At 48.0% G+C, this 25,490-nt stretch overlaps 1 protein-coding gene and 1 long non-coding RNA gene across 2 annotated transcripts in view; one reads left to right on the forward strand and one right to left on the reverse strand.

Annotated features, from left to right (window-relative positions):
- The window catches only part of CD9 (CD9 molecule), a 36,411-nt gene extending 30,137 nt beyond the window's left edge, over nucleotides 1–6,274 (forward strand). Inside the window, exons 3-8 of the mRNA XM_007967326.3 lie at nucleotides 96–193; nucleotides 872–946; nucleotides 2,956–3,054; nucleotides 3,204–3,293; nucleotides 3,908–3,991; nucleotides 5,777–6,274. Of these exons, the coding sequence (XP_007965517.1) occupies nucleotides 96–193; nucleotides 872–946; nucleotides 2,956–3,054; nucleotides 3,204–3,293; nucleotides 3,908–3,991; nucleotides 5,777–5,842 (512 nt within the window). The 3' untranslated portion in view covers nucleotides 5,843–6,274. The remainder of the gene's footprint in view (nucleotides 1–95; nucleotides 194–871; nucleotides 947–2,955; nucleotides 3,055–3,203; nucleotides 3,294–3,907; nucleotides 3,992–5,776) is intronic.
- A 7-nt stretch (nucleotides 6,275–6,281) lies between these two features.
- LOC140712726 (uncharacterized) overlaps nucleotides 6,282–25,490 on the reverse strand; it is a 67,968-nt gene continuing 48,759 nt past the window's right edge. Inside the window, exon 3 of the long non-coding RNA XR_012094434.1 lies at nucleotides 6,282–7,515. This is a non-coding gene — a long non-coding RNA (uncharacterized lncRNA). The remainder of the gene's footprint in view (nucleotides 7,516–25,490) is intronic.

Here is a 25,490-nt window from a genome sequence, read left to right on the forward strand (position 1 = left end):
GGCAGGAGTTAGGCAAAGGGAAACAAATTGCCGAAGATGCCTGAGCCCCTGAACTGATGTCTCCACACGTGTGTGCTTCCTCTGTCCTCCCGTAGGAGTCTATATTCTGATCGGAGCTGGCGCCCTCATGATGCTGGTGGGCTTCCTGGGCTGCTGTGGGGCTGTGCAGGAGTCCCAGTGCATGCTGGGACTGGTGAGTCTCCCCTCGGCATCCCCGCGGCCACCCTGACTCCCACCGCCAAAACCTCAGCAGGCCCAGACCCAGACGCACAGAACAGATGGAGGGGGATGGGGTCAAGAAGGTACCCAAAGGGCATGAGCTGTTCTCAGCCTGGGCCCCTCCCCAGTGTGAGGCATAGCCCCTCTTCCTTTCTGGAGCCTGTCTTATCGCTTCCCCTAGGCAACTAAAAGGACTTTGTTTCCCCCTTTTCTCGAGGACCACGTTTGCTTTTTTTCCCTGAATCCACAGGTACCTTTGCCTTCTTCTTGTTTCAAAATCTGTTTTGATCTTTTCCAAACTCCGTGGAGTGGATTCACTCCCTTTGCTTCCCCAAATCTCTGTGTCTTTTGTGAGCAATGGTAGTTTCCTGCTCACTGACTCTTAACTAACGCCTTGTAAATGCTAGTTCTGGGCTCGGCTGTGCTCAGCTCTTTCCTCATGTCCGGGCACCTTGCCTCACTGTGGCCTCTGTCCTGGGCTTGGTTAACTGCCTGTTCTGTGAACTTCTTCCCTGCCCCTTCTAGGCTATTCATTTGTGCCACCAGATGCCTGTTCCCCAGGGAGTTGTCCTTCCTTGTCCCAAAATACCCTTCGATTTTCCTGGCTGGTTGGCTGGGACTGTTCTCACCCCGTCCCCTCGCTGCCTTCCAGTTCTTTGGCTTCCTCTTGGTGATATTCGCCATTGAAATAGCTGCGGCCATCTGGGGATATTCCCACAAGGATGAGGTAGGTTTTTCCCATGAGATCTCTTGGGTTTGGGAGTTGGGGGATGGGGGACAGTGAAGCAGGGGGCAGGTCCTGGCTGGGCACTTTGTTACGCTTTCAGCTGTTGACCAGGCCCCTTATCTCATCGCGTGCCTGTGTGCCAGCGAACGTGCCCTCCTCGGGGCAGGGAATGTCAGCGTGCTTACTGTCCTGTGCGAGATTGTGTCAGTCATGGTGTTGGCTTATAGTAGATGTTCAGGAACTACCCATTGGGCCTGTGCGTGTGTGTGTGTTTGTCCGTCTCACACCTCAGCAGCCCTCTCCCCCAACTTTTAGAAAGATTACTCAGAAAATACAGGCTTTCTGTGGTCTGGACACCCTTGCCTCCTCCTCTGATCTATAAATAACACGTTCAAGTGCTGCCCCCATGAGCCAAGTGCTGCCCCCAAGCCTGTGCAAGGTCCACAGATGTTTGAACTATGGGCCCCACTTCCAGAGACTTGGCCATCTAGTATGGGAAAAAGACGTGAAATCAACAAGGGTCATAGAGGTGATTTATATCCAAAGTACTATGGGATTTGAAAAGGTGGGGTGGGGAAGGGAATCTCTTTTGGCTTCATAGACAAGGGAGCCGTGAAACCTTGAATGAGAGATGTGTTCAGGAGGAAAGTTAGTGGAGGCAGGGGACTTCCAGTCAAAGGGGTTGAGCATGGCTGGGCTTGGGCTTACGTGGGGAGCCCTGCAGAGTTTTGGACCAGGATGGGCCATATCAGAGTAGTGTTTTTGGAAGGGTTACTTTGTCATGTTCAGCAGGAAGGGGGAAGGAAGAGAGATGCTGGAGGCAGGAACCCTATTGTTTTGTTTTGTTCTTGAGACTAGTCAAGTACGGTAGTGAGAAACAGGGAAAAATGGAACAAGGACTTCCATCTGTAACTGACGTGAACAATCCATTGAGATAACTCACTACTTTTAGACCAGCCAAGGGAACTCTGTTTAAAAAAAAAAAGTAGGCCAGGTGCGGTGGCTCAAGCCTGTAATCCCAGCACTTTGGGAGGCCGAGACGGGCGGATCACGAAGTCAGGAGATCGAGACCATCCTGGCGAACACGGTGAAACCCCGTCTCTACTAAAAAAATACAAAAAACTAGCCGGGCGAGGTGGCGGGCGCCTGTAGTCCCAGCTACTCAGGAGGCTGAGGCAGGAGAATGGCGTAAACCCGGGAGGTGGAGCTTGCAGTGAGCTGAGATCCAGCCACTGCACTCCAGCCTGGGCAACAGAACGAGACTCCGTCTCAAAAAAAAAAAAAAAGTATCCAAGCAATAACAGCTACAGCCATAGAAATAGGAAGGGATCATTGTGAAAAATGTCAGAAAGATGCTGAAGGAACAATGCTGGCTGTTGGTCTGTTAACTGGATGTGGGTGAGCATCAGAGGGACAGATATGCATCAAATTGGGATGTGCCAGATGCAGGCACATAATAATATATCCCCTATATTATAATACAATAGCTGACATGTCCTCCAGATTTACTCTGTACTGGACATAGTGGCAAAGGGCTTAATGTGCAATATCTCATTTACATTCTCACAATAACCTATGAGCTATAGGGACAAATGTGGAAACTCCGTACAGAGAGGTTTAGTGATTTGCCAAAACTCATACCTAAGTGAAGAGAAAAAGAAGATGGAAGCCTGAGGAAATAGTCAAGTCAGGAGTCGTAGTTTTTAAAATATTATTATCCTTTAGAGCATAGAGATTCAATTTAGGAGCGAAGCAGAGCTGAAGAACTGACCAAAGTATAAGACACAGGGAGAAACGGCCAGAGTGGGTTTCTGGAGGATGTGGGAGGAGATGGGAAGTGCCCAAAGGCCCCGAGAGAAGGCAGTGCTAGCGGCTGCCATCTGCCCAGTGATGTCCAAGCACATGGCCGAGAGCTTAAAGAGAGAGAACAAGATGGAACGCGTAACATTTGTTCGTGGAGAAAGGTGTGAAAATGCCGCCTCTGCCCCTCTCTTGTCTGCCCATCGCAGGTGATTAAGGAAGTTCAGGAGTTTTACAAGGACACCTACAACAAGCTGAAAACCAAGGATGAGCCCCAGCGGGAAACGCTGAAAGCCATCCACTATGCGGTATGTCGCCTTGGCAGAGACACCCTCCTGCGCTCACTCCGGACCGTGTCTGCACACAGCGGTGCTGACTGTACCAGACCAGTGCAGACATTCTAATCATCTTTTTAAAATGCGTTTCTCTCATCCCCATCCCTGCCTTCTCGCTGTAGTTGGACTGCTGTGGTTTGGCTGGGGGCGTGGAACAGTTTATCTCAGACATCTGCCCCAAGAAGGACGTACTCGAAACCTTCACCATAAAGGTAAACTCAGATCAAGATCCTGGTGCCCCTGCACCATTACTGTGGGCAAACCCTGCAAGCATAAAAGTGACAGCAGCCAAGTGCTGCTTCAGAAAGACCCGGTCTGCCTGTGAAAGGGTCCCAGGGCACCCATCTCTTTCTCCCCTACTTTGGGCCCTCTGTTTACTGAAGGGCAGTAAAACAAAGGCCAGACCAGGGGAAAGACAAGTGCTCTGGCACCGCCCACTGCTGCCAGCCTGGAAGCTGTCAAGGGCAGGCGTGCTTCTGAGTCTCGGACTCCCGCTCTGACTTTGTCAGTGGCTCCTGTCTGTAAGCCGGAGTTAATGTCCAGCTCCAGAGTAGTAAAAAGTGACCTTACAACTGTATCAGAAATAGGCCCCCAAGCAGGGCCTGTCCCTCCTCCTTCCCTGATGTCCTGCCCAAATGTTTAGCATCCATTAGCATAGCCATCCCTTTGTTCCCCTTTCCATCCACCAGCCAGAACTTCTCTTATCCCTGAACACCCCTGTCCCCAGCCCACCAGTTCTCCCGGGTGAGACGGGTGTCGTGGGAGGAAGGAGGTGCCCCGGGAGCAAGGATTGTGTGTGACCCAGGTCTTGGTTTGTCTCCCCAAGTCCTGTCCTGATGCCATCAAAGAGGTCTTCGACAATAAATTCCACATCATCGGCGCAGTGGGCATCGGCATTGCCGTGGTCATGGTGAGTGGCGGAATGTCATCCCGGGGGGGACTGAGGAGTTCACACTGATTCAGCCCATGCTCTGCCCAGACACTGCCGCAGTCTGTGCATTTGTCAGCTCACTTTGTCCTCGTGCCCTTAGTATTTCCATTTTACCACTAGGGAATGTAGAGACAGAGAGGCTGCCGTTCTGATCAAAGCCTCTCACCTCCTGAGTGGAGTATCTGAGGTTTCCCCTGGGTTTCTTCAGAGTCGACTCTCTTAGCCATTAAGGTTCAGGGCACATGGGCAGCAGTGCTGGCGCTGCTAGTCCTCAGAGCATGTCTCCTCACGCACCTGCTGTTCTTCTCCCTAAGAAAGGAGTTCACTAGAGGCTACCGGCATGGGAATTATTTCCTGAAGAGCCTCTGAAAATGGGCAGCCAGAAGGAGGTCTCCTGCTAATCAGCCCCTAGAAACCAACAAGGGCCAACCAGGTTCCTTGGGGTCATGTCCTCTCTCCCCGTGGGGGAAAGCACAAGACGGAATATAGTCCTCACTGGGATGGCCTTGGCTCCCTGACTCTTCCCCCACCCCCGCCCGCCTCTGCCCCCTTGCCAGACTGCCCCCAAAGAGAGAATCGCCTCCTTTCTCCAGCATCTAAGAAAGGCATGAAGTACCTTTCAGCAAAAGATACAATAATACCTTCTTTCTTTTCTTTTTTTCTTTTTTTGAGACGAAGTTTCACTCTTGTCGCCCAGGCTGGAATGCAGTGGTGTGATCTCGACTCACTGCAACCTCCACCTCCCGGATTCAAGCAATTATCCAGCCCCAGCCTCAGCCTCCTGAATACCTGGGACTACAGGCGTGTGCCACCACACCCAGCTAATTATTTTTAGTAAAGATGGGGTTTCACCATGTTGGTCAGGCTGGTCTTGACCTCCTGATTTCAGGTAATCTGCCCACCTTGGCCTCCCAAAGTGCTGGGATTACAGGCGTGAGCCACTGTACCCAGCCAAGATATAACAATACCTTTTAAAATAGAATATTAGGCCAGACATAGTGGCTCATGCCTGTAATCCCAGCACTTTGGGAGGCCGAGACGGGCGGATCACGAGGTCAGGAGATCGAGACCATCCTGGATAACACGGTGAAACCCCATCTCTACTAAAAATACAAAAATTAGCCGGGCGTGGTGGCGGGCGCCTGCAGTCCCAGCTACACGGGAGGCTGAGGCAGGAGAATGGCGTGAACCCGGGAGGCGGAGCTTGCAGTGAGTGGAGATTGCACCACTGCACTCCAGCCTGGGCGACAGAGCGAGACTCTATCTCAAAAAAATAAATAAATAAAATAATAATAATAATAATAATAATAAAATATTAACACTTTGGGAGGCCGAGGCAGGCAGATCGCACCTGATTGCATTCTAGCCTAAGCAACAGAACAAGACTCCGTCTCAAAAAAAAAAAAAAAAAGAATATTAAATACACACAAAGACAAGCGCAAAAGCACTAACCTATATGAACTGTAGGAAAACCTGGAATTTGAGCATTTAATTTGGCTCTGAGCTTCCTTGTCCCACCCTGAAAGTTCCCAAGGAGGCTGCTTGTGCACCTGACTGCCAACCCCCCAGATTCCTCACGTCCCGTGTCCTTCTCATTATCTGGCCTGCATCGCTCCTGCTTCGGTACCTTCGGACTCGTTTGGCCTCCTGGATGCCATTCTCCTCGTCATTTGTCTTGGACTGGGTGACCCGTGTCTCTCCCTTTCCCTCAGCCTGCCTTCACATCAAACCACCCTGATCCTCATGTCTCTTCCTCTCTCCCAGATATTTGGCATGATCTTCAGTATGATCCTGTGCTGTGCTATCCGCAGGAACCGCGAGATGGTCTAGAGTCAGCTTACATCCCTGAGCAGGAAAGTTTACCCATGAAGATTGTTGGGATTTGTTTGTTTTGTTTGTTGTTTGGTTTTTGTTTTTGGTTTTGGTTTTTTTTGCCACTAATTTTAGTATTCATCCTGCACTTCTAGGTAAAAGCTAAAGTTATTTTATGTTTGTCTTTTAATGCTTCATTCAATATTGACATTTGTAGTTGAACGGGGGGTTTGGTTTGCTTTGGTTTATATTTTTTCAGTTGTTTGTTTTTGCTTGTTATATTAAGCAGAAATCCTGCAATGAAAGGTACTATATTTGCTAGACTCTAGACAAGATATTGTACATAAAGAATTTTTTTGTCTTTAAATAGATACAAATGTCTATCAACTTTAATCAAGTTGTAACTTATATTGAAGACAATTTGATACATAATAAAAAATTATGACAATGTCCTGGACTGGTTTTGATTTCCTTTAATTATTTTGAGAGCTATTTGGTTTGCAAATGTCTTTCAACTGCTATTAACTCTACCTGCATTTATATGAGAAGTAGTTTGGGAAGTTGCTCACCCCAGTTTACTAATGGAGAAATCTAGATGTGGAGCGATTAAGGGATTCGGATCCAGAGTCACACAGGTGTTAACAGAGGAGTCAGTACCAGCAGCTGGCCCCCAGACGCTCATTCAGCAGTGACACGTATATCATGGGGACATGACAGTACACGTCACACCATGGTGGCAGGAACTTTGTTTTATTCACTGCCTAGCTGCCAGTTTCTGGTGCATAGTAGTGCTCAGTATTTTTTATCAGTTAATATTTGTTGGTTGAATGAATATATGAGTGTGTACCCATCAGGGTTTCATCAGAAAAGCAGAACCACTAAGAGGTACTTGTTTGAAGAGATTTGTTGTGGGAATTTGACCTTACACAGTCACTGGCACTGGGGCTGCTTAAGCAGGCTCTGCAGACAACTGGGAAGGACAGACGGACGTAACGTAAGGGAGGACAAGCCCGAGCGGGAGCCCTTGAAGGCAGACACATCCGTCTGTGTCAGTTTTTTTTTTTTTTTTTTTTGAGACAGGGTCTCGCTCTGTTGCCCAGGCTGGAATGTCGTGGCCCAATCTCAGCTCCCTGTAGCCTCCCAAGTAGCTGGGACTATAGGCATGAGCCACCACACCTGGTTAATGTTTGTATTTTTTGTAGACAGGGGTTTTGTCATGTTGCCCAGCCTGGTCTTGAACTCTTGGTCTCAAGTTATCCACCCACCTTGGCCTCTCAAAGTGCTGGGATTACAGGCGTGAGCCACCACACCCGGCCCTGTGTTAGTACCTGCCTCTGCTGAGGTGAGCCAGCAGAGAAGCCATAATTCGTGTGAGCTGTGAAATGACTGTTGCTTCACTTCCCACCTCCAAACCTTCCACAAGTTTCTCCTCTGTGCTCTGCTCTTAACCGGAAACACACGGGAAGAGAATTCTGGGAAGTGTGGTTCAGCTTACCCCAGGTGGACAGATCACAAAGCCACCGCTGCATGGGAGGTATGGTCCGTGCTCAGACTGCACTGTCGTGGGCAATTCGGAGGCAAGCAGGCAATAATGGCAGAGTGGGATGAACAGGAGAAAGGTGAAGTGCAGAGGCATAAGAAACCGATTTTTATTTTCCATTCCTTGATTCCATTTGGGTTCCTCCTTAACACTACAAAAAGAAAAACAGGAAAGGATCAAAATGTCCCCGAATGCCATTACATTCAAACATCAGAACACCAAAGTTGATAGCAGCGTTATTCACAACAGCCAAAAGGTGCCAACTCAAATGTCCATCCACAGATAAATGGACAGACAATACGTGGCATATCCATATGATGGAATAGAATTCCACCTTAAATGCTGCACATGGATGAACCTTGAGTACACCATGCTCACTGAAATAAGCGAGACACAAAAGAACAAATATTCTACAATTCCCTTGATAGGAGGTACCTAGAATTGGTAAATTTCTAAAGAAGGTAGATTAAAAGTAACCAGAGGCTAGGGAGAAGGGAAAATAGGGAGTTATGGTATAATGAGTACAGAGTTTCTGTTTGGGATAATGAAGAAGTTCTAGAAACAGATGGTGGTGATTGTTGCAAAACTTTGTGAATATACTTAGTGCCACTACATTGTATGCTTAAAAATTGTTAATATGGGCTGAGCACGGCGTCTCACATCTGTAATCCCAGCACTTTGGGAGGTTTAGGTGGGAGGATTATTTGAGCCCAGTTCGAGACCAACCTGGGCAAAATAGTGAGACCCAATCTCTTTAAAAAACAAAACAAAACAAAAACAACTGGCTGGGCATGGTGGTGCACACCTGTGGTCCCAGCTACTTGGGATGCTGAGTTGGGCGGATCACCTGAGCCTGGGAGGCCAAGGCTGCAGTGAACCATGATCTCACCACTGCACTCCAGCTGAAGCAACAGAGCGAGATGCTGTCTCAAAAAAGGAACAAAAAAAGGGTCAAAGTGGTAAATTGATTATTACATATATTTTACTACACACAAAAAAATAGCTGGGTTGGCATTGTTGAGTGTCCTTGCTGCTCTGTGGCCCTAGGTCCCTTGTTAATCTGAGGGCTGACTACTGTTCCGGTTGTGGAAATAACGGGTCAACCATTCATTTTATTTTATTATTTTTGGGAGATGTAGTTTCGCTCTGTTACCGAGGCTGGAGTGCAGTGGCACGATCTTGGGTCACCGCAACCTCTGCCTCCCAGGTTCAAGCCATTCTCATGCCTCAGCTTCCCGAGTAGCTGGGACTACAGGCACTCACCACTACGCCCAGCTAACTTTCCGGTTTTTAGTAGAGACGGGTTTTGCCATGTTGGTCAGGCTGGTCTCGAACTCCTGACCTCATGATCCACCCGCCTCGGCCTCCCAACGTGCCGGGATTACAGGCATGAGCCACCACGCCTGGCCAACCATTCATTTTATGTAGGAGTGGAGGAGACCCCTGAGGAGTTCTAACATCAGCCCTGCGTGTAGTCGCCAGCCCCTTCTAGAGAAAGCAGATCTCAGAGGCTACACGCACTTTCCACGCTGCTGCTTTGCTGAAGGGTAGGTTAGTATGGAATAGACCTTGACTCCTTAAATCCCGGAACACCTCAGAGCTATCTATATCCTGCCTTTCTGTTGTTAATAACGTAAGGACAAATGGGCTAGCTTAGGCAAAAGTGAGCAATTAACCCAAGAATGAAAATAGTTGAGCCTTAGGAAGATTCTGGAAACATGGACTAGGAACTCCTACAGCTCTCCATTTCTGTGCTACTACATTTTGTTCTCTGAGGAGACCAACTTTGCTACTCAGTTCTCATGGGGTCGGGAAAGGGCTGCCCCCCCAGCTCCCCAGCTTACAGAGAGACAACCTCCATTAGCCCCACTTGAAGTTTTAGGAGAGAAAAATTTGACCCAGTTTAAGTCAAATGTCTACCTCTGTCCCCTCAGCTAGCAGCGGGCAGGGAGGGGTGTGTGGAGTAAAGACTCGGCTACCCTCTGTGACCTCTTACCGGGCCTAGCGCCAGAAGACAAGGGATCATTGCAAGCTGGCAGACATCCCAAAAGGAGCGGGCTGTCCACACCCTCAATCAGGCCTAAACGAGCCTCCCCTGACTTGTGGCGGGCAGGGCCAGGTGTAGCTCTGCAGTTAAGGGAAAACCAGGACGGCCTGCTGCTCTCGGCTCCTGAAGGGCCTTGGAACAAATGCCTTTACGAAGTTTAGGTCACAAAAAGGCAACAGACACTGCCAAAAGCAACAACTGCTTTGGGTCCAGAAAGAATCTCCTTGAGCATAAGAGAAGCAGTTGTATGGAGGTGTTGGCCTCTTGGCTCAACTGTAAAAAGCAGCCCAGGGGCAACAAATTTGAATCAAAGCAGCTGGATTTAGTAAAAGGACATTTTACCAGTGTCCTCAAGGACTGAAAGTGCTTTAATATCCATAAACCCCCTGGACTCTCCTCCCAAGGCCCTACTCTCCAAACCTATGTCCTCTGGATGGAGTTGAGTGGCCAAGGGTGGGACCAAGACTCCACATGGATCCAGGGGCTCATTCCATGATGCTGTCATTTCCTAGAGGCCTCCGGGTGTACAGGGAATCGTTTCACTGACAGGCAGACCAGGATATCTCATGAGCTCCTTGGGCACAAGACGGAGCAGTATGGGCAGAATTCCAGCACAATGAGGCATATCCGTGGTTGGGTGAACACAATCACACAAGGGGGAGAGGTCTCTACCTGTGCAGCCCTGCCATGTTCCTTAACTGGTCAACGTTTTAAATGATAACTTGGAATACTACTAAATACGGCCAGGTGCAGGATCACACCTGTAATCCCAGCACTTTGCGAGGCTGAGGTGGGTGGATCACTTGAGGTCAGGAGTTCAAGACCAGCCTGGCCAACATAGTGAAGCACCATCTCTACTAAAAGTACAAAAAATTAGCCAGGCATGGTGGCGGGCACCTGTAATCCCAGCTACTCGGGAGGCTGAAGCAGGAGAATCGCTTGTACCCAGGAGGTGGAGGTTGCAGGGGGCCAAGATCGCACCACCACTGCACTCCAGCATGAGCAACAGAGTGAGACTCCGTCTCAAAAAAAAAAAAAAAAAGAAGAAAAACAAAAAAAAAACAAAAAACAGGCTCACACCTGTAATCCCAGCACTTTGGGAGGCCGAGACGGGCAGATCACGAGGTCAGGAGATCGGGACCATCCTGGCTAACACGGTGAAACCCTGTCTCTACTAAAAGAATACAAAAAAACTAGCCGGGCGAGGTGGCGGGTGCCTGTAGTCCCAGCTACTCGGGAGGCTGAGGCAGGAGAATGGCATAAACCCGGGAGGCGGAGCTTGCAGTGAGCTGAGATCGCACCACTGCTCTCCACCCTGGGTGACAGAGGGAGACTCTGTCTCAAAAAAAAAAAAAAAAAAATTAGCTGGGCGTGGTGGCGCCTGTCGGTAGTCCCAGCTACTCGGGAGGCTGAGGCAGGAGAATCGCTTAAAACCAGGGAGGTGGAGGTTGCAGTGAGCCGAGATCACACCATCACACTTTAGCCTGGTGGCAGAGAGACTCAGTCTCAAAAAGAAAAACCAAAAGACTTTTACTAAATACTGTATTATTACGTGTATATTTCACAAGGCTCTGAGAAATACCCAGTAATTTGAGTAACAGAAGTGTAGTTCAAAGAGATCTCCGAGACTGGAATAATAGAATATGACACCCAAAGGATATATCTCAACAGGAATAAGTAAACAAAATCAAGCAATCCATACAATATGTTTAGTAGCCCTTGGTCCTTTCCACAGCACTTTAAGTTAGCTGGGCAAGCACATATTTGACTGGTTAGATAACAGGGTTTTTCTCATATGTTAAATCCGGAGGGAATTAGAAGTGTTGATTTAGCAGCTCCACTCTGTGGAAGATGGCATCTCTGTGATTCTCTTGGCTTGTACCCCACCGTCATAAGGTAGCTGCTGCAGCTCCAGCCATTTCTACATTCACAGCTAGAGGTAGGGGAAAAACAACTGCTAGCCGCAATGATCTCTTCTATCTAAAATGCAAAAGCTTCCCCTGGCAAACTGGAAGTCAACTCACATTTGTACATCACTGACTAGAAATCTGTCACGTGGCTACTCATAGCTCTAAGGGAGATAGAAAATATGAGCATTTAGATTTCTTTTCAGTCTATCGTGAAGTTTGGAAAATGACAAGTGAGTTAAAGATATTGTATTCCATTTTACCTTTGGAGAAAACACACGGTTGAGAGAAGTTAAATATTTGCCCCAATATCATAGAGTGAATAGGCTGGATACAGGCTTGAATCCAGGACTCTGTCTCAGTTTCATTGTATATTTCACACAGGGCTGCCTTCCAGGATGAATATCACAGGAGGAAACTTGACAGGAACATCCTGGAACATCTTTTGAGTGGAAGAACCCATTACATAAATGCAGGATGAAGAAAAAATTTCATTTGAAAAAAGATGTGGAAATTTAGCTTACCACAAACTTAATAGAAACCAAAACTGTGAAGAGAGGATGCATCCAGAGAGGTGTCCAGATGGAGACGATTGAGCCACAGATGTGACAGTCGGGCCCTAGAGGAATATGGTGCTGTGTTCTGGGGCCATTCCTCAAGAAGAAAGGTGACCATCTACAGAGACCCGGAGAGGACAGAACTTTTTTGGGGGGAGGTGGGGGCCTGCCTAAAAACCTTCTCACCCAAGAGGAGAGTGAAGCACCAGGGGACTGTAGCCTGGGGGAGGGGTCATCCAACAACACAACCCTCTTTGTTTTCAAATATCTTAAGGGCGGTAAGATGAACCAGAACAGTAAGTTGTCCCAGAGGCCAGAATGAGAACTGATGGGCAGAACTCTCGGGTAAGATTTTGGCTGAACATAAAGGAATCCCCTTTAAACCAGGGCTGTCCAGCAGAAAAAAGGCTCCCCATGAGTGGAGAGCCCCAGGACATAGAGGGGGCTCCAGGAGAAGCTACAGAGATGTCCTGCATCCATTGGAACTTGATGCCCTCCATCTCTAGGAGCTTATAAAAATGTGGGTCTGCAAGCAAATACCCAGGGAAGCAGCTCTCTCCTCCTCTATATCCATTTATGGGGTGGGCGTGAGGGAAGGACCTCTAGTAAAAGTTAAGTAATAGGAACAGTGAACATTTTTATGGGCAACTCCAAAATATTTCAAAATAATATTTTATCTCTGAAATTGTTGCTTTTTTTTTTTTTTTTTTTTTTTGCACGATGGTTGGGCTCTTTAACATACAAGAAAGAGAGCATTCAAACCCTTAAATGAGGTTGTTGGAAGGATATTCATCATCTCAACAGCCATGCTACCACTTAGGAGTTCCTGCACTTTCTAAGCTGAACTCTGCAGAGGCCTGAGACAGTAGCTCATGGCAGACCTGCATCTGACATCTGCCCCAGCAGCTCCGCTTCTCTCTGCATCTCACAGGCAAGCTCCTTTAGCAGGAAGGATCTAAGCAGGTAGTCTGTTCCCTTCCAATAAGATGCAGCCTTATTGGCACCCCTTGCTGGAACACTACCAATCCCTGGTCGAATTGCCTGTGGCCAGGGAACAGCATTGATGTTCGTGATGCTCCATGACCTTCCAAGCACAAAAATGTAGGCAGAAGGAACGCCCTGGGACACTTTTCTGGTTCAAGCTGACTGGCTCAAAGACTGCCTGGGACGGCTATCCTCACTGAGTTCACAAGGTTGTGTGTGTGTGTGTATGTGTGTGTGTGTGTGTGTGTTTATTTTGAGACAGAGTTTCGCTCTTGTTGCCCAGGCTGGAGTGCAATGGCACGATCTCGGCTCACCGCAACCTCCACTTCCCCGGTTCAAGCAATTCTCCTGCCTCAGCTTCTGGAGTAGCTGGGATTATAGGCACCCATCACCATGCCCTGCTAATTTTGTATTTGTCATGCGCGTCCGTGTGAAGAGACCACCAAACAGGGTCTGTGTGAGCAACATGGCTGTTTATTTCATCTGGGGGCAGGCGGGCTGAGTCCGAAAAGAGTCAGCGAAGGGAGATAAGGGTGGGGCCGTTTTATAGGATTTGGGTAGGTAAAGGAAAATTACAGTCAAAGGGGGGTTGTTCTCTGGGGGTCAGGAGTGGGGGTTCACAAGGTGCTCAGTGGGGGAGTTTTTTGAGCCAGGATGAGCCAGGAAAAAGAATTTCACAAGATAATGTTATTGCTTAAGGGAAGGACCAGCCATTTTCACTTCTTTTGTGGTGGAATGTCATCGGTTAAGGCGAGGCAGGGCATTTGCACTTCTTTTGTGATTCTTCAGTTACTTCAGGCCATCTGGGCATATACGTGCAAGTCACAGGGGATGCGATGGCTTGGCTTGGACTCAGAGGCCTGACAGTATTTTTAGTAGAGACTGGGTTTCTCCATGTTGGTGAGGCTGGTCTTGAACTCCTGACCTCAGGTGATCCGCCTGCCTCAGCCTCCCAAAGTGCTGGGATTACAAGCGTGAGCCACCATGTCGGCCCACACGGTAGTTTTTTTTTTTTTTTTTTCTGAGACAATGTGTCACTCTGTCACCCAGGCTGGAGTGCAGTGGCGCAATCTCAGCTCAGTGCAAGCTCTGCCTCCCAGGTTCATGCCATTTTCCTGCCTCACCCTTGCCAGTAGCTGGGACTACAGGCACCCGCCACCACGCCCGGCTAATTTTTGTATTTTTAGTAGAGACGGGGTTTCACCGTGTTAGCCAGGATGGTCTTGATCTCCTGACCTTGTGATCCACCCGCCTCCGCCTCCGAAAGTGCTGGGATCACAGGCGTGAGCCACCGCCCGGCCCCCACACAGTAGTTTTTATACCCTAAGGGGCTTTGGTGTCTCAGAGTAAATAGTCCTGACATTCTTGTCAAACAGCACCTGATGAGAGGTGTTTTTCCTAATCGTTCTCCTTAAATTGACCACACTCCAAAAGAGGTAAGACTGTGTGTGAGGCTCTTTGAGAAACAGAGGTTACGAAGAGGGTCTGTGAGCCAGACCCGTAGAAAGTCAAGTGGCAGAATCAGCTGCAGGTTCACAGGTCCCAAGCCAGGCATCATTAGAGTCGAAGGACTTCATTCCACCAATCTGAGCTCCCTCCTGTCCCCTTCAGCCATGATTTGAACCCACCCAGGGATAAGGGGGCCCGGGGCGGCTTCCACCCTACCCACCTTCAGTCTTCAGGCTGCCTTGGTGAGGCCAGAGCATCTAATGTAATTGTCTTCACTCAAGCCTTGGCCATCAGACCCCTGGAGAGCTAATTTGATTTCTTTCCTTTTAAATTAGATTTCCCCAAACCATCTGCTTCCACTGTGGAAATGCAGGCAGGATCAGCTTTTTTCCCCTCCCCGGCCCCCGAAACAGAGTCTTGCTCTTTCGCCCAGGCTGGAGTGCAGTGGCGTGATCTCAGCTCACTGCAACCTCCGCCTCCTGGGTTCAAACGATTCTCCTGCCTCAGTCTCCCATAGTGCTGGGATTACAGGCGTGAGTCACTGTGCCTGGCCTTTTTTTTTTTTTTTTTTCTTGAGACGGAGTCTTGCTCTGTCCTCTAGGCTGGAGTGCAATGGCACAATCTTGCCTCACTGCAACCTCCACCTCCCGGTTCAAGGGGTTCTCCTGCCTCAGCCTCCTGAGTAGTTGGGATTACAGGCATGTGCCACTATGCCCGGCTAATTTTTTGTATTTTTAGTAGAGACAGGGTTTCACCGTGTTAGCCAGGACGGTCTCGATCTCCTGACCTCGTGATCTGCCCGCGTCGGCCTCCCAAAGTGCTGGGATTACAGGCGTGAGCCACTGTGCCCGGCCGAGATGATACAACTTTCATTAAGGTTTATGATAAAGTCACAGCTTTGTTTAAGACTGCACTAAAACTGATGACATTTCTGAAGCTTCTGACCAAAAATGTGGAGCACATAAAAGAAAGTCAGTTAAGGTTAAGAAGCATTAGAGTTGGGCGCAGTGGCTCACACCTGTAATCCCAACTTTTTTTTTTTTTTTTTTTTTTTTTTTGAGACGGAGTCTCGTTCTATCACCCTGGAGCACAGTGGCACAATCTTGGCTCACCACAACCTCTGCCTCCCGGGTTCAAGCAATTCTGCCTCAGTCTCCTGCGTAGCTGAGATTACAGGTGTGCACCAACATACCCAGCTAATTTTTTGTATTTTTGGTAGAGACAGGGTTTTGTCGTGTTGGCCAGGCTGGTCTCGAACTCCTGACCTCAAGTGATCCACCCACCTCAGCCCAAAGTGCTGGGATTACAGACATAAGCCACTGCACCCAACCCTGATCCACTTTTCTTAATCTTTTCTTAAAAGAGTTATCAGTGATGAAGCAAATGAGCAGGAGAATGAAGATGAAATGCAAAGATGGTATTCAGCAAATTAAAGTTAGGAATCCCCTGAATCTCTTGGAAACAAGAGTGCTGGTTTCCTGAGTGTTTGCTTGGAGACCCACATTTCTCTAAGCTCCTGGAGATGGAAAGCACATAGGAGTTCAAGTCCCCATCAGTGCTGGAATCAGCAACACCTTATCTCTAGCTTCTCCAGGAGCCCTCATTGGCATGGATTCCTCTCCATCACAATGCCCTGATGTTGAAAGAGACTCAAGGGAACTTCTAACTCTTCTGCCATGCACCCTGCCCCAGCCAGACCTAGAAAAACCGAGACCCAAATTCAGTGGCCACCACCATTTTATATCATGCTGCCCTTCATTTCCCCATCTTCGTTTCCTTCTGGCCCAGCATGGAGTCCCCCATCACCTCCCAGGTTCCCAGATCCTCCTGCAGATACCAAAGTGTTGGAAGGTGTAATAGTCATTTGGTCATGAATGACATCTTGACTACTCTCCGGGTTTAAAGCAAGTACAGAGAAAGAAGGTAACAGCACTTCAGTTATTTCAGATCTCTCTCTCCCAAGGAGAGGAGTATGCTTTCAGCTCTGGTTGACACAAGCAAATGTTTCATCATTTTCTCTACAATAAGAGTTAGCTATTATATCTAGTATACTTTATATCTCCTTTCAATTGTAGTAGGCTGGAAATTGTTGAATAACCAGTGTATAAACACAGTGTAAGCCAAGAAAACAGAATCCAAAACAGGTATTTCATCAGAGAGAATTTAATGGAGGAAACTGGTTAAGCAAGTATTGAAAAAATCACTAAGAGAACGAAGAAGTAAGGCAGAAATCATAGCCAGGGAAAACAGCTGCCAGCCCTAGGGCAGCGGGACAGAAGGAAGAGATGGGATTATCTGATCCTAGAAGCCCAGAGGAGGGGCTCTGCAGAGTTGGGGCTCAGACCGGAGGAGGGGTTATGTCCCAGCTGTTGCTGGTGACTCTGGGGGCTGTGGAGAGGCGACTCTTAAAAAATTTTCCCAGGCCAGGCGCGATGGCTCAAGCCTGTAATCCCAGCACTTTGGGAGGCCGAGACGGGCGGATTATGAGGTCAGGAGATCGAGACCATCCTGGCTAACACGGTGAAACCCCGTCTCCACTAAAAATACAAAAACTAGCCGGGCGAGGTGGCGGCTGCCTGTAGTCCCAGCTACTCAGGAGGCTGAGGCAGGAGAATGGCGTGAACCCGGGAGGCGGAGCTTGCAGTGAGCTGAGATCCAGCCACTGCACTCCAGCCTGGGTGACAGAGCGAGACTCCGTCTCAAAAAAAAAAAAAACTTTCCCAAGGTGAGCAAGCAAGAAAGGAAAAGCTGGCCACCCCCTCTTCCCCACAGCCTGGCTCCTCCCAGCAGAGGGAAAGTTGTCATAACTTGAATATAATCGGAATCTTTGACAGTTACCTACAATCGAGCATCATCATTCTAGAATTAAGACTATGTTTTGCAGTTTGAAGTCACTGTGGGACTTCACCCTAAAAGGGATCAGGAAAGTCTGGGACTGGTCACGCGTCTGTCTTGAGCCAGGGAGCAACGACCCCCATTGACCACAATTTAGGAATAACGAGAGACAAAAGAAAGGTGCTTCAAGATTGCAACCCACCAACCCTGCTTGTTCCACCTACTGGGTGCAAATACAGCGTGCTTGGCACATAGGAAACACACAATACATGGCATTTTTTCCTATGGAATCCTACTGACTGAAACGTAAGAGTGTTGAACTCCACCTCACCAAAAGATTACAAAATCCTCAGGTTCCAGTGTGCCGGGAGCAGGGCTGTCCGAAAGTGATTCTGGGAGCTCACTCTGGGTTGCACGCACAAAGAGCTCGTTGGGATCCGGGATTCCCCTTCTCCCGGAGTGGGAGGAGCCACCCCAAGCTCAGCTTCCCACAACTGGTAGCTTAACAGGGAATTGCAGCATTTCCTGGTCCTGGAGTCTCCAGCGCCTGGGCTTGTTCTGGCAGCTGTCACCAGTTAGCACTCAAATCCAGACTGCCTGGCCCCAAGCAGCCTGTGGGCCCTTCCCTTAATAAGGCTACTTTCATATTCGCCCTGCAAATAAATGCCAGGGTCCCTTCTCTGGAACATGCCAACTGTCTTGCCGACCCTTGCTGGACCTGTAAATTTTCCCTCCTCTCACTCCACCTCCTCAGAAATAAACACACGGTCTTCTTTTACCCATGCCATTGAACGTCGTGGTATTTATCCTCATCCCTAATGCTTTACAGGTGGTGACCCAGATAGAGCCCGTCTTGCACAATGGTTCCAAGTTAACTCCAGGGAACATGTGACAAGGGTAGATTAACTCAGACACCCAAGGACCCTATATTTGGGTCTCCTTCTACCCAAATTTATAGACCCTTTCACACCAAATGCAGACCCTACCCCAACTGGATTTCCTTTGAATCAGCTCTTTTTTTTTTTTTTTTTTTTTTTTGAGATGGAGTCTCGCCCTGTCACCCAGGCTGGAGTGCAGTGGTGCGATCTCTGCTCACTGCAACCTCCGCCTCCTGGGTTCAAGCAATTCTCCTGCCTCAGTCTCCTGAGTAGTTGGTACTACAGGCGCCCGCCACCACACCCAGCTGATTTTTTGTATTTTTAATAGAGATGAGGTTTCACCGTGTTAGCCAGAATGGTCTCCATCTCCTGAGCTCGTGATCTGCCCACCCAAAGTGCTGTGACTACAGGCATGAGCCACGGTGCCCAGCCAGGATATCTTGTATTAAACACTAGGACTCCTGGGCTTATCTGCTCCAGCAGCCGGCATTGCACCCCTCATTGCAACCCATTGCTACTTTGCTTGGCCTTCTATGGCCATCTGATGCTGCACGTTACATGAGGATGCTTTGGATTACAAGCATCAGAAGCCCAAAGTCAGACTTCTTTTTTTTTGAGACAGGGTCTGGCTCTGTCACCCAGGCTGGAGTGCAGTGGCAAAATCACAGCTCACTGCAGCCTCCTCCTCCCAGGCTCAAGTGATCCTCCCACTTCACCCTCCTGAGTAGTTGGGACTACAGGTGTGTGCCACCACGTCCGGGTAGTTTTCTTGTGTGTGGGTATTTTTTTGTAGAGGTGGAGTTTCACCGTGTTGCCCAGGCTCATCTTGAACTCTTGGGCTCAAGTGATCCACCCACCTTGGCCTTCCAAAGTGCTGGGATTACTGGCATGAGCCACTGCACCCAGCCCAAATATTTTTAAGCAATAAGGAACTTCTATCACATGCAGGAAGGTCAGAGGAGGGGGAGTTCCATGGTTAATCATCCTTAGCACATTGGCTTTTGCCCTTGTGTTTATCCCTTCAAAGACACAAGGTGGCTACCACAACTCAAGGCTTCATGTCATCACGGTATCTCTGTCTAAGGTTGGAAGAGAAAATGTTCCTTCAGTGTGTCTCTTTTTTAAGAACATGAGCCGGGCGCGGTGGTTCACACCTGTAATTCCAGCACTTTGGGAGGCTGAGGCAGATCACCTGAGGTCAGGTGTTCAAGACCAGCCTGGCCAACATGGTGAAACCCCGTCTCTACTAAAAATACAAAAATTAGCCAGGCATGGTGGCACGTGCCTATAATCCCAGCTACTTGGGAGGCTGAGGCAGGAGAATGACTTGAACCTGGGAGGCAGAGGTTGCAGTGAGCTAAGATCACGCCACTGCACTCCAGCCCGGGCAGCAGAGTGAGACTCTCTGTCAAAAAAAAAGAAAAGAATATGATAAACATCCCCAGAATTCCCACAGAAGACATCTCCTTACATCCCATTGGCCAGATATGATCACATGCCCATTCTTAAACCAAGACAAGTAGGGTGGAAGGAATTACCACAGCAGGTCAGGCGAAGCAATACTCATTCTCCCACGCCCAGGGTTGGGAGGGTCTTGCCTCACCTGGAGCACATGGCCTCCAGACACCCGGAGTCAAGTGGGACATAGCAACTTAGTGGCCCTAACACTGTGAACCAGACTCATCTGTCTCCCACATTGCCCTTTTATCATCTCAACCTGTGAAAGGTATGGACTGCTGGGCCTCCAGGAGATTTGTATTTTGAAGACTTTATAGGGGGAGGGTTGGAAAGCGAGCGGTATTTTACCAGGCACTAAAACCTTCAAGAAATGATGGGGAGTGACCCAGGAGTCAATAAATAATTGCAACAAGCGGATTCTTACTTCGTGCTCCAAGACGTCTGTTCTTTCCTGCATTGTGACGCAGGACTCAGTGTTGGCATCTGTGAAATGCAGGTAACCTATCTGATCTCTAAGGTCTCCAGTCCTCTGGCTGTAATCTCCTGAGGCCAGGAACTGGGTCTTCAGATCTTCACTTTCTCTCTATGTCCCCAACACAGCTCTGGCAGCAGGGTTGACATGCAGTGTGGACAGTAGCCATTCAAGAGTTTTTAACGTTTTCAGGCTGAGCACAGTGGCTCATGCCTGTAATCCCAACGCTTTGGGAGGCCGAGGCAGGCAGATCACACGGTCAAGAGTTCTCGACCAGCCTGGCCAACATGGTGAAACCCCGTCTCTACTAAGAAAATACAAAAATTAGCCGGGCATAATCCCCGCTAATTTGAGAGGCTGAGGCAGGAGAATTGCTTGAACCCAGGAGGTGGAGGTTGCAGTGAGCCAAGATTGCTCCACTGCACTCCAGCCTGGGTGTCAGAGCAAGAGTCCGTCTTGGGGGAGGGAAAAAAAGAATTTTAACGTTTTCAACTCCGTGAGAGACCCTACTATTCATGAAATGGAGTGATTCATAGCTGTTATTGAAGCATGAAATCTGAATTTCATGCTGTGAGAATGGTCAAGAGTGACTCAGATAGCTGGTGAGGGAGGCTGTGGCGTGCATTGCAAAGGCCTTATAGGGAGGGAGACAGACTTGAGCTCAAACTCTGGCTCTGCCACTTACTGAGTGACCCTGGACAAGTCACTTAACCTCTAAAATCCTGGCTCTCCTCTATAAAATGAAGGGCAGTGGCTCACGCCTGTAATCCCAGCACTGGGAGGCAAAGGCGGGTGGATCACTTGAGGTCAGGAGTTTGAGACCAGCCTGATCCCATTGTGAAACCCCGACTCTACTAAAAATACAAAATTAGCAAGGCATGCTGGTGGGCACCTGTAATCCCAGCTACTCGGGAGGCTGAGGCAAGAGAATCACTTGAACCTGGGAGGCAGAGGTTGCAGTGAGCCAAGATTGTGCCACTGCACTCTAGCTTGGGTGACAAGAGCAAAACTCTATCTCAAAATAAATAAATAAATAAAATAAAATAAGGGGCAATTCCTACCAAACAGAGCATATGGAGGGACCCGGTAAATGATGGCCAACCTGGTCATTATGCTGCTGTGATCACGAGGTTCCCTTGGAGACAGCAGGAGGTATGAATGAGGAAACTTGGCACTGGGGCTAGACCCAGAGTGTTGGAGGCGGGTTGCTCAGGCTACTAAGGCAGTTTGGGGTGTGCTAGTGAGGAAAGAGCTGGCAGCAGGCTGAAGTCCAGGAACAGGCAGGAAAGGGTTAGAATTAGAGATCTTGGGAAAGGGAGTAAGTACCAGCCGTTGCAACCATCTACAGACTCACTGGGACATTTATTGAAGATTTTCAACCCCAGTAAAATTTCTGTATTTGAGCACTACACCTAGAAAGTCTTGGTCATTTCAGAATTTATGATAAAATCTTTCCAATACCCTGGCCTCTTGGTTTTTTGACCTTTTAACTCACTCTGGTGGCCAGGGGCTTTCAAACTAGATTGTCCATGACCCAACCATATGTGTGACTCAGTACACACTGGCACCATATAGAAATACCCACATCTGGCCGGGCACAGTGGCTCACGCCTGTAATCCCAGCACTTTAGGAGGCCGAGGCAGGCAGATCATGAGGTCAGGAGATCGAGACCATCCTGGCTAACATGGTGAAACCCCATCCCTACTAAAAATACAAAAAATTAGCCGGGTGTGGTAGCGGGCGCCTGTAGTCGTAGCTACTTGGGAGGCTGAGGCAGGAGAATCGCTTGAACCTGGGAGGCGGAGGTTGCAGTAAGCCGAGATCGCGCCACTGCACTCCAGCCTGAACAAGATTCCATTTCAAAAGAAACAAACAAACAAAAACAAAAAAACACCCACATCTACATATATAAAACTGAAATGAAAGTTTTATGATATGATACATATCCTTGCTGCATGCAGTGTGCCCTGCTATTTCCTATTCTATTCTATTCTATTTCATTTTTATAGATGCTGGTTGCAACCCACTAACTTAATTTTATGATCCACTAACGGGCTGTGTATCTCAATTTGAAAAGCACTGCCCCAGACTTTGTTTTTTATTACTTCACTCCAGTTTTAGAGATCAAGATGTTGAAGAGAGCCAGGTGCAGTGGTGTACACTACAAGGGTGCACCTGTAGTCCCAGACCCTCAGGAGGCTGAGGCAGGAGGGCCACTTAAACCCTTGAGTTTGAGACCCCATCTCTAAATTTAAACTTTTTAAATATTTTTAAATGTTGAGGAGAAACCAGCAATGAAGGCTGAGATGAAGTAGCTAATAAAGTAGAACAAAGACACCCTCCATTAGGTCAACCCAAGCATCACAGTCTCCAATCCCTTTCTGTCATTCAGACTCACTCCAGCCCTACCCAGAACCTCTGATCCACTGACCTGACCACCTTCTCCTTGTCTCTCACATCCTCCTCAGGTCACTTCCCCTTTATCTGATTTAGATTACATATGGCATAATAATCTATTACTTCGGCTGGGCGCAGTGGCTCACGTCTATAATCCTAGCACTTTGGGAGGCCAAGGCGGGTGGATCACCTAAGATCAGGAGTTCGAGACCAGCCTGGTCAACATGGTGAAACCCTGTCTCTACTAAAAATACAAAAATTAGCCGGGCTTGGTGGCAGGCGCCTGTAATCCCAGCTATTCAGGAGGCTGAGGCAGGAGAATCGCTTGAACCCGGGAGGCAGAGGTTGCAGTGAGCCAAGATTGTGCCATCGCACTCCAGCCGGGGGGACAAGAGCGAGACTTCATCTCAAAAAAAAAAAAAAAAAAAATACTAATAATAATCCATTGCTTGATTCGTTTGATAAATGGTCACTGGCCGGGTGTGATGGCTCATGCCTGTAATCCCAGCACTTTGGGAGACCAAAGTGGGTGGATCACCTGAGGTCAGGAGTTCAAGACCAGCCTGGAAAACATAGTGAAACCCCGTCTCTACTAAAAATGCAAAAAAATTAGCTGGGTGTGGTGGTGGGCGCCTATAATCTCAGCTACTAGGGAGGCTGGGGCAGGAGAATCGCTTGAACCTGGGAGGTGGAGGTTGCAGTGAGCGGAGATCATGCCATTGCACTCCGGGCTGGGTAATAGAGTGAAACTCTGTCTCAAAAAAACAAACATAAAAAAATAGTTACTGAGGGCCCACTCTGTGGCAAGCACTGTTCTAAGGTACTGAAGATATAGGAGTGAACAAAAGACTGGCCCGTGGATGTGTTTTTATTTGGAGGAAACAGACAAGAAAATAAACAAGGGTCGGGCGCTGTGGCTCACGCCTGTAATCCCAGCATTTTGGGAGGCTGAGGCAGGAGGATCACCTGAGGTTGGGAGTTCGAGACCAGCCTGACCAACATGGAGAAACTCTGTCTCTACTAAAAACACAAAATTAGCCGGCATGATAGCGCATCCCTGTAATCCCAGCAACTCAGGAGGCTGAGGCAGGAGAATCGCTTAAACCCAGGAGGTGGAGGTTGCGGTGAGCCAAGATCGCGCCATTGCACTCCAGCCTGTTCAACAAGAGCAAAACTCTGTCTCGAAAAAAAGAAAAATAAACAAGAACGTTTAAACTATTTCAGTGTACAGACATACCTCAGAGAACATGGCAGGTTCGGTTCCAGATCACTGCATTAAAACAAATATTGCAATAAAGTGAGTCACACAAATTTTTGGTTTCCCAGTGCATATGAAAGTTATGTTTGGCCGGGCGCGGTGGCTCAAGCCTGTAATCCCAGTACTTTGGGAGGCCAAGACGGGCGGATCACGAGGTTAGGAGATCGAGACCATCCTGGCTAACATGGTGAAACCCCGTCTCTACTAAAAAATACAAAAAACTAGCCGGACGAGGTAGCGGGCGCCTGTAGTCCCAACTACTCAGGAGGCTGAGGCAGGAGAATAGCATAAACCCGGCAGACAGCGCTTGCAGTGAGCAGAGATCCAGTCACTGCACTCCAGCCTGGGCGACAGAGCGAGACTCCATCTCAAAAGAAAAAAAAAAAAGAAAGTTATGTTTATACTACACTGTAGTCTATTAAATGTGCGATAGCATTATGTCTAAAAAATATATACATACCTTAATTTAAAAACACTTTATTGCTTAAAAAAAAAAAATTATGCTAACAATCATCTGAGCCCTCAGCAAGTCATATCTTTCTGCCTTAATGGATGGCTGCTGACTGACCGGAATGATGGTTGCTGAAGTTTGGGGTGGCTGTGGCAATTCCTTCAAATAAGGCAACATGAAGTTTTCTGCACTGATTGACTCTTCCTTTTGTAAAATATTTCTCTGTAGCCTGCGATGGTGTTTGATACCATTTTACCCATAGTAGAACTTCTTTCAAAATTGGAGTCCTTTCAAACCCTGCCACTGTTTTATCAACGAAGTTTGTGTAATATGTGTAAATTCTTTGTTGTCATTTTAACAATGTTCATAGCATCTTCACCAGAAGTAGATTCCATCTCAAGAAACCACTTTCTTTGCTCATCCATAAGAAGTAACTCCTCATCTATTAGGTTAGTGCAAAAGTAATTGTGTTTTGCCATTACCTTGAATGGTTTAATATTAACATTAAAGTCTTCTCATGAGATTGCAGCAGTTCAGTCACATATTCAGGCTTCACTTCTAATTCTAGTTCTCTTGCTATTTCCAACACATCTGCAGGTACTTCCTCCACTGGAGTCTTGAACCTCTCAAAGATATCTATGAGGGTTGGAGTCAACTTCTTCCAAACTCCTATTAGTGTTGCTATTTTGGCCTCCCCCCATGAATCATGAATGTCCTTATGATTCATAAGGAATCCTAGTGGCATCTAGGATGGTGAATCCTTTCCAGAAGGTTTTCAGTTTACTTTGCCCAGATTCATCACAGAAATCACTATCTATGGCAGCTATAGCTTTGTAAGATGTATTTCTTAAATAATAAGACTTGAAAGTCCAAATTACTCCTTGATCCATGGGCTGCAGAATCAATGTGTTAGCAGGCATGGAAACAGCATTAATCTCCTCATATGTTTTCATCACATCTCTTGGGTGACCAAGTGCCTGTCCATGAGCAGTAATATTTTGAAATAAATATTTTTTTCTAAGCAGTAGGTCTCAACAGAGGGCTTAAAATGTTCAGTAAACCATATTATAATGGTTAACAGACATGCTGTTATCCAGGATTCATTGTTCCATTTATAGTGCACAGCAGAGTAGAGTTAGCACAATTCTTAAGGGCCCTGCAGTTTTAGGAATTGTCAATGAGCATTGGTTTCAACTTTTTTTTTTTTTGAGACGGAGTCTCGCTCTGTCGCCCAGGCTAGAGTGCAGTGGCCAGATCTCAGCTCATTGCAAGCTCCGCCTCCCGGGTTTACGCCATTCTCCTGCCTCAGCCTCCCGAGTAGCTGGGACTACAGGCGCCCGCCACCTCACCCGGCTAGTTTTTTGTATTTTTTTTTTAGTAGAGACGGGGTTTCACCGTGTTAGCCAGGATGGTCTTGATCTCCTGACCTCGT

This window comes from Chlorocebus sabaeus, chromosome 11 (genome assembly GCF_047675955.1).
Source record: "Chlorocebus sabaeus isolate Y175 chromosome 11, mChlSab1.0.hap1, whole genome shotgun sequence".
NCBI classification, from domain to species: domain Eukaryota; kingdom Metazoa; phylum Chordata; class Mammalia; order Primates; family Cercopithecidae; genus Chlorocebus; species Chlorocebus sabaeus.